Genomic DNA, 8,681 nt, shown 5'->3' with positions numbered 1-8,681 from the left:
GAGTCCCAGAGCAGAACGAGGGGGAACACGAGTCCCGGGGCAGAGCGAGGGGAAACCCGAGTCCAGGTGTAGAGCGAAGGAAACCCGAGTCCCGGTGCAGAGTAAGGGGAAAACTAAGTCCCGGAGCAGAACGAGGTGAAACCCGAGTCCCGGATTAGAACGAGTGGGGACACGATTCTCGGAGCAGTGCGAGGGGAAACGCGAGTCCTGGAGCAGATCGAGTGGAAACCTGAGTCCCGGTGCAGAGCGAATTGAAACCCAAGTTCCGGAGCAGAGCGAGGGGAACCACGTGTCCCGGAGCAGAGTGAGGGGAAACTGGAGTCCCGGAGAGGAGCGAGGGGAATCTCCAGTTCCAGATTAGAGTGAGGGGGAACCCAAGTACTAATGCAGAGTGAATGGAAAACTGAAATCCTGTGCAGGGCAAGGGGAAACCCGAAACCAGGTACAGAGGGAGGTGAAATCCGAGTGTCAGACAGGAGAACGAGGAAACCCGAGACCCGGAGCAGAGCGAGGTGAAACCCGAGTACCGGAGCAGAGCGAGGGGTACCCGAGTCCCGGTGCAGAGGGAGGGGAAACCCCGAGTACCGGAGCAGAGTGAGGGGTACCCGAGTCCCGGTGCAGAGGGAGGGGAAACCCGAGTCCCAGAGCAGATCGAGGGGAAACCCGAGTCCCGGAGCAGATCGAGTGGAAACCCAAGTTCCGGTGCAGAGCGTGGGAAACCCGAGTCCAGGTGCAGAGCGAGTGGAAACACGAGTCCCGGAGCAGAGAGAGGCGAAACCCGAGTCCCAAAGCAGATCAAGTGGAAACCCAAGTTCCGGTGCAGAGCGCGGGGAAACACGAGTCCCCGAGCAGAACGAGGGGAAATGTGACTCTTGGACAAGAGCGATGGAAGACACAATACCCGGAGTAGTGCAAGTGGAATTCCGAGACCCGGAACAGAACGAGAGGAGAACAGAGTCTCAGACAAGAGCAAAGGAAAGCCCGAATCCCAGAGCAGTGCAAGGGAATCCCGAAACCGAAGCAGTGCAAAGGGAATCCCGAATCCCGGAGAAGAGCGAGGGGAATTCGAAGGCCCGGAGCAGAGTGAGGTGAAACCCAAATCCTGGAGCAGAGTGAGGGGAGACCCGAGACCCGGTGCAAAACGAGGGGAAATCTGAGTCTCAGACCAGAGTGAGGGGAAACCTGAGTCCTAGTCCCGAGTGAGGGGAATCCTGTGACCCACAGCTGAGCAAGGGGAAACCCGGGTCTTGGAGCAATGCGAGGGAACACCGAGTCCCGGTACAGGGCAAGAGGAAATCCGAGTCTCGGTCCAGAACGAGGGGAAGCTCGTGTCCCGGAGCAGAGTGAGGGGAAACTCGAAACCCGGCGAAGAGTGAGAGGAATCCCGACTCCCGGTGCAGAGCGAGGGGAAACCTGAGTCCCGGAGCAGAGCGAGGGGAAACACGAGTCCCGGATTAGAACGAGGCGGAACACGATTCTCGGAGCAGTGCGAGAGGAAATCCGAGTCCCGGAGCAGAATGAGGGAAAAGCCGAGTCCCGGAGCAGAGCAAAGGGAAACCCGAGTCCCGGTGCAGAGCGAAGGAAACCCGAGTTCTGGTGCAGAGTGAGGGGAAAACCGAGTCCCGGTACTGAGCGAGGGGAAAAGCGAGTCCAGGTGCAGAGTGAAGGAAACCCAAGTCCCGGAGCAGAACGAGGGGAAACCTGAGTCCCAGAGCAGAGCGATTGGAATCCCGAATCCCGGAGCAGATCGAGGGGAAACACGAGTCCCGGAGCAGAAAGATGGGAAACCCAAGTCCCAGAGCAGAGTGAGGGGAAACCCGAAACCCGGAGACGAGTGAGAGGAATCCCAACTCCTGGTGCAGAGCAAGGGGAAATCCGAGTTCCAGAGCAGAGCGAAGGGAAACCTGAGTCCTAGTCCAGAGTGAAGTGAATCCTGTGTCCCACAGCTGAGCGAGGGAAGCCCGGGTCTTGGACAATGCGAGGGAACACCGAGTCCCGGTGCAGGGCGAGGAGAAACCCGTGTCCCGGTGCAGAGCGAGAGGAAATCCAAATCCCAGTGCAGGGTGAGGGGAAACACGAGTCCCGGAACAGAGTGAGAGGAAACCTGAAATCCGGAGAAGAGTGAGAGGAATCCTGACTCCCGGTACACAGCGAGGGGAAATCCGAGTACCGGAGCAGAGCGAGTGGAAACACGAGTCCCGGAGCAGAGCGAGTGGAATCCCAAGTCCTGGAGCAGAGCGAGAGGAAACACGAGTCCCGGAGCAGAGCAAATGGAAACCCGAGTCCTGGTGCAGAGCGATGGGAAACACGAATCCCGGAGCAGATCAAGGGGAAACCCAAGTTCCGGAGCAGAGCGAGGGGAAACCCAAGTTCTGGACCAGAGCGAGGGGTCCCCGAGTCCCGGTGCAGAGTGAGGGGAAATCCGAGTCCTGGAACAGAGCAAGGGGAATCCCGAGTCCCGGAGCAGAGCGAGGGGAAACCTGAGTCCTAGTCCCGAGTGAGGGGAATCCTGTGACCCACAGCTGAGCAAGGGGAAACCCGAAACCCGGAGAAGAATGAGAGGAAACCCCAGTTCCGGAGCGAAGAGAGGGGAAACCCGAGTCCTGGAGCAGATCGAGGGGAGACCCGGGTTTCGGTGCAGAGCAAGAGGAAACACGAGTCCCGGAGCAGAGCGAGGAGAATCCCGTGTCCCGGTGCAGAGCATGGGGAAACCCGAGTCCTGGCGCAGAGCGATGGGAAACACGAGTCCCGGAGCAGATCGAGGGGAAACCCAAGTTCCGGACCAGAGAAAGGGGTCCCCGAGGCCTGGTGCAGAGTGAGGGGGAAAACCGAGTCCCGGAGCAGAGTGAGGGGAAAACCGAGTCCCAGTGCCGAGCAAAGGGAAAGTCGAGTCCTGGAGCAGAGCGAGGGGAAATGCGTGTCCCTGTGCAGAGTAAGGGGCAAACCGAGTCCCGGAGCAGAACAAGGGGAAATATGAGTCCTGGAGCACAGCATGTGGAATCCCGAGTCTCGGAGCAGAGAAAGGGAAAACCCGAGTCCCAGAGCAGAACGAGGAGAATCCCGAGTACCGGTGCAGAGCGAGGGGAAACCCGGGTCCCGGAGCAGAATGAGGGGAAACCCAAGTCCCGGAACAGAGTGAGGGGAAATGCGACTGAGGGGAAGAGCGATGTAAAACACAATTCCCAGAGTCGTGCAAGTAGAATTCCGAGACCTGGAGCAGAGCGAGAGGAGAACAGAATCTCAGACAAGAGCGAAGGAAAGCCCGAATCCCAGAGCAGTGCAAGGGAATCCCAAATCCGGAGCCGTGTATAGGGAATCCCGAATCCCGGAGAAGAGCGATGGGAATTCGGCGGCCCGGAGCAGAGCGAGGTGAAACCCAAATCCTGGAGCAGAGTGAGTGGAAACCCAAGTTCCGGAGCAGAGTGAGGGGAAACCCAAGTTCCGGACCAGAGCGAGGGGTCCCCGAGTCCCGGTGCAGAGTGAGGGGAAACATGAGTCCTAGTCCAGAGTGAGGGGATTCCTGTGTCCCACAGCTGAGCGAGGGAAACCCGGGTCTTGGAGCAATGCGAGGGAAAACCGAGTCCCGGTGCAGGGCGAGAGAAAATCCAGGTCCCGGTGCAGGGCGAGGGGAAACCTGAAACCCGGAGAAGAGTGAGAAGAATCCCAACTCCCGGTGCAGAGCAAGGGGAAATCCGAGTTCCGGAGCAGAGCGAAGGGAAATCTGAGTCCTAGACAAGAGTGAAGTGAATCCTGTGTCCCACAGCTGAGCGAGGGAAGCCCGGGTCTTGGACAATGCGAGGGAACACCGAGTCCCGGTGCAGGGCGAGGAGAAACCCGTGTCCCGGTGCAGAGCGAGAGGAAATCCAAATCCCAGTGCAGGGTGAGGGGAAACACGAGTCCCGGAACAGAGTGAGAGGAAACCTGAAATCCGGAGAAGAGTGAGAGGAATCCTGACTCCCGGTACACAGCGAGGGGAAATCCGAGTACCGGAGCAGAGCGAGTGGAAACACGAGTCCCGGAGCAGAGCGAGTGGAATCCCAAGTCCTGGAGCAGAGCGAGAGGAAACACGAGTCCCGGAGCAGAGCAAATGGAAACCCGAGTCCTGGTGCAGAGCGATGGGAAACACGAATCCCGGAGCAGATCAAGGGGAAACCCAAGTTCCGGAGCAGAGCGAGGGGAAACCCAAGTTCTGGACCAGAGCGAGGGGTCCCCGAGTCCCGGTGCAGAGTGAGGGGAAATCCGAGTCCTGGAACAGAGCAAGGGGAATCCCGAGTCCCGGAGCAGAGCGAGGGGAAACCTGAGTCCTAGTCCCGAGTGAGGGGAATCCTGTGACCCACAGCTGAGCAAGGGGAAACCCGAAACCCGGAGAAGAATGAGAGGAAACCCCAGTTCCGGAGCGAAGAGAGGGGAAACCCGAGTCCTGGAGCAGATCGAGGGGAGACCCGGGTTTCGGTGCAGAGCAAGAGGAAACACGAGTCCCGGAGCAGAGCGAGGAGAATCCCGTGTCCCGGTGCAGAGCATGGGGAAACCCGAGTCCTGGCGCAGAGCGATGGGAAACACGAGTCCCGGAGCAGATCGAGGGGAAACCCAAGTTCCGGACCAGAGAAAGGGGTCCCCGAGGCCTGGTGCAGAGTGAGGGGAAAACCGAGTCCCGGAGCAGAGTGAGGGGAAAACCGAGTCCCAGTGCCGAGCAAAGGGAAAGTCGAGTCCTGGAGCAGAGCGAGGGGAAATGCGTGTCCCTGTGCAGAGTAAGGGGCAAACCGAGTCCCGGAGCAGAACAAGGGGAAATATGAGTCCTGGAGCACAGCATGTGGAATCCCGAGTCTCGGAGCAGAGAAAGGGAAAACCCGAGTCCCAGAGCAGAACGAGGAGAATCCCGAGTACCGGTGCAGAGCGAGGGGAAACCCGGGTCCCGGAGCAGAATGAGGGGAAACCCAAGTCCCGGAACAGAGTGAGGGGAAATGCGACTGAGGGGAAGAGCGATGTAAAACACAATTCCCAGAGTCGTGCAAGTAGAATTCCGAGACCTGGAGCAGAGCGAGAGGAGAACAGAATCTCAGACAAGAGCGAAGGAAAGCCCGAATCCCAGAGCAGTGCAAGGGAATCCCAAATCCGGAGCCGTGTATAGGGAATCCCGAATCCCGGAGAAGAGCGATGGGAATTCGGCGGCCCGGAGCAGAGCGAGGTGAAACCCAAATCCTGGAGCAGAGTGAGTGGAAACCCAAGTTCCGGAGCAGAGTGAGGGGAAACCCAAGTTCCGGACCAGAGCGAGGGGTCCCCGAGTCCCGGTGCAGAGTGAGGGGAAACATGAGTCCTAGTCCAGAGTGAGGGGATTCCTGTGTCCCACAGCTGAGCGAGGGAAACCCGGGTCTTGGAGCAATGCGAGGGAAAACCGAGTCCCGGTGCAGGGCGAGAGAAAATCCAGGTCCCGGTGCAGGGCGAGGGGAAACCTGAAACCCGGAGAAGAGTGAGAAGAATCCCAACTCCCGGTGCAGAGCAAGGGGAAATCCGAGTTCCGGAGCAGAGCGAAGGGAAATCTGAGTCCTAGACAAGAGTGAAGTGAATCCTGTGTCCCACAGCTGAGCGAGGGAAGCCCGGGTCTTGGACAATGCGAGGGAACACCGAGTCCCGGTGCAGGGCGAGGAGAAACCCGTGTCCCGGTGCAGAGCGAGAGGAAATCCAAATCCCAGTGCAGGGTGAAGGGAAACACGAGTCCTGGAGCAGAGAGAGGGGAAAACCGAGTCCAGGTGCAGAGCGAAGGAAACCCAAGTCCCGGAGCAGAGCGAGGGGAAACCTGAGTCCCGGAGCAGAGCGAGGGGAAAACCGAGTCCCGGAGCAGAGCGAGGGGAAACCTGAGTCCCGGAGCAGAGCGAAGGGAAACCCGAGTCCCGGAGCAGAGCGAGGGGAAAACCGAGTCCCGGTGCAGAGTGAGGGGAAACACGATTCCCGGAGCAGAGCGATGGGAAACACAAGTCCCAGAGCAGAGCGATGGGAAACATGAGTCGCGGAGGGGATCAAGGGGAAACCCAAGTTCCGGAGCAGATCGAGTGTAAACCCGAGTCCCGGAGCATAGTGCGGGAAAATCCGAGTCCCGGTGCAGAGCGAGTGGAAACCTGAGTGCCGGTGCCGAATGAGGGGATCCCGAGTCTCGGAGCAGAGCAAAGGGAAACACGAGTCCCGGAGCACAGCAAGGGAAAACCCGAGTCCCGGTGCAGAACGAGGCGAAACCCGAGTCCCGGATTAGAACGAGGGGAAACACGATTCTCGGAGCAGTGCGAGTGGAAACCCAAGTCCCGGAGCAGAGCGAGGGGAAACCCAAGTCCCGGAGCAGAGCGAGGGGAAACACGAGTCATGGAGCAGATCAAGGGGAAACCCAAGTTCCGGAGCAGAGCGAGGGGAAACCCGACTCCCGGTGCAGAGCGAGGGGAAACCCGAGTCCCGGAGCAGAGCAAGGTGAAACCCGAGTTCCGGAGCAGAGTGATGGGAAACCCGAGTCCCGGATTAGAACGAGGGGAAACCCGAGTTCCGGAGCAGAGCGAGGGGTAACACGAGTTCCGGAGCAGGGAGAAGGGAAACACGAGTCCCGGTGCAGAGTGAGGGGAATCTCCAGTTCCAGATTAGACTGAGGGGGAACCCGAGTACTAATGCAGAGTGAATGGAAAACTGAATTCCTGTGCAGGGCAAGGGGAAACTCGAAACCAGGTACAGAGGGAGGTGAAATCCGAGTATCAGACAGGAGAACGAGGAAACCCGAGTCCCGGAGCAGATTGAGGTGAAACCCGAGTCCCGGAGCAGAGCGAGGGGAAACCCGAGTTCAGGTGCAGAGGGAGGTGAAATCCGAGTGTCAGACAAGAGCGAGATGAAACCCGAGTCCCGGAGCAGGGAGAAGGGAAACCCGAGTCCCGGAGCAGAGCGATGGGAAACGCGAGTCCCAGAGAAGAACGAGGGGAATCTCCAGTTCCAGATTAGAGTGAGGGGAAACCCAAGTACTATGGAAAGTGAATGGAAAACTGAATTCTGGTGCAGGGCAAGGGGAAACCCAAATCCAGATGCAGAGTGAGATGAAATCCGAGTGTCAGACAGGAGAACGAGGAAACCCGAGTCCCAGAGCAGAGGGAGGTGAAATCCGAGTGTCAGACAAGAGCGAGAGGAAACCCGAATCCCGGAGTAGAGTGATGGGAAACTCGAGTCCCAGAGCAGAGCGATGGGAAACCCGAGTCCCGGGTCAGAGTGAGGGGAAACCCGAGTCCTGGAGCAGGGAGATGGGAAACACAAGTCCCGGGGCAGAGTGAGGGGAAACCGGAGTCCCGTGCAGAGCGATGGGAAACATGAGTCCCGGAGAAGAGCGAGGGGAATCTCCAGTTCCAGATTAGACTGAGGGGGAACCCGAGTACTAATGCAGAGTGAATGGAAAACTGAATTCTGGTGCAGAGCGAGGGGAAACCCGAAACCAGGTACAGAGGGAGGTAAAATCCGAATGTCAGACAGGAGAACGAGGAAACCCGAGTCCCGGAGCAGAGCGACGGGAAATCCGAGTCCCGGAGCAGAGTGAGGGGAAACCTGACTCCCGGAGCAAAGCGAGGGGAAACCCGAGCCCCGGAGCACAGCGAGGGGGATCCCGAAACCCGGAGAAGAGCGAGGGAAAACACAAATCCCGGAGTAGAGCAAGTGAAATTCCAAGTACATAGGGAGGGAAAACCCGAGATCCAGAGCAGAGTGAGGGGAAACCCGAGTCCCAGAGAAGAGCGAGGTGAAACCCAAGTCCTAGAGCTGTGCGAGGGGAAACCCGGGTGTCGGAAAAAAGCAAGGGAAAACTTAGATCCAATGCAGAGCGTGGGGAAATCAAAGTCGCAGAGCAGAGCGAGGGGAAACCCGAGTCCTGCAGAACAAGGGGAAATGCGAGTCTTGGAGAAGAGCGAGGGAAAACACAAATCCCGGAGTAGTGCAAGTGGAATTCTGAGTCCCGGAGCAGAGCGAGAGGAGAACAGAGTCTCAGACAAGAGCGAAGGAAAGCTGGAATCCCAAAGCAGTGCAAGGGAATCCCGAGTACTGGAGTATAGCGAAGGGAAACCCGAATCCTGGGGTAGAGCAAGTGGAATTCTGAATCCTGGAGCAGAGCGAGGGGAATCCCGAAACCCGGGGTAGTGCAAGTGGAATCCCAAATCCCAGAGCAGTGCAAAAGGAATCTCGAATCCTGGAGATGAGTGAGGGGAATTCCGATGCCCGGAGCAGAGCGAGGGGCAACCCAAATCCCGGGACAGAATGAGGGGATACCCGAGACTGGTGCAAAGCGAGGGGAAATCCAAGTCCCGGTGCAGAGCAAGGGGAATCCCGAGTCCCGGAGCAGAGCAAGGGGAATCCTGAGTCCTGGTGCAGAGCGAGGGGTAACCCAAATCCCAAAGCAGAGCAAGGGGAACCCGAGTCCCGGAGCAGAGCGAGGGGAAACCCGAATCCCAAAGCAGAGCGAGGGGAAACCCTAGTCCCGGGGCAGAGCGAGGGGAAACCCAAGACCCGGAGCAGAGCGAGGTGAAACCCAAGTCCCGGAGCAGAGTGAGAGGAAATGCAAGTCCCGAAGCGGAACCAGGGGAAATCCGGGTCCTGGATCTGAGCGAGCGGAACCCTGGTCTCAGAACAGAGCAAGGGGAATCCCGAATCCCGGTGCAAAACAAGGGGAAATCCGA

General features: G+C 58.7%; 1 protein-coding gene across 1 annotated transcript; it reads left to right on the top strand.

The window, feature by feature from the left end:
- The first annotated feature begins 885 nt into the window (after nt 1–885).
- Nucleotides 886–6,244, top strand: LOC132825867 (serine/arginine-rich splicing factor 4-like). Its single transcript, XM_060841452.1, has 9 exons — nt 886–1,083; nt 1,947–2,063; nt 2,152–2,410; nt 2,523–2,815; nt 3,764–3,880; nt 3,969–4,227; nt 4,340–4,632; nt 5,580–5,747; nt 6,074–6,244. The coding sequence occupies exons 1-9, from the start codon at nt 886–888 to the stop codon at nt 6,242–6,244; spliced, it is 1,875 nt and encodes a 624-aa protein (XP_060697435.1).
- The last annotated feature ends 2,437 nt before the right edge of the window (nt 6,245–8,681 follow it).

This window comes from Hemiscyllium ocellatum, chromosome 2, assembly GCF_020745735.1.
Source record: "Hemiscyllium ocellatum isolate sHemOce1 chromosome 2, sHemOce1.pat.X.cur, whole genome shotgun sequence".
NCBI lineage: Eukaryota > Metazoa > Chordata > Chondrichthyes > Orectolobiformes > Hemiscylliidae > Hemiscyllium > Hemiscyllium ocellatum.
This window is presented reverse-complemented; position numbering and strand designations above follow the sequence as displayed.

Coding starts and splice junctions, on each gene's coding strand:
- LOC132825867 (XM_060841452.1), top strand. CDS start 886: ATGGAAGACACAATACCCGGAGTAGTGCAAGTGGAATTCCGAGACCCG. Junction 4,228..4,339: donor TCCCCGAGTCCCGGTGCAGA/GTGAGGGGAAAT, acceptor TGTGACCCACAG/CTGAGCAAGGGGAAACCCGA. Junction 5,748..6,073: donor GAGGGGAAAACCGAGTCCAG/GTGCAGAGCGAA, acceptor CCCGGAGCATAG/TGCGGGAAAATCCGAGTCCC.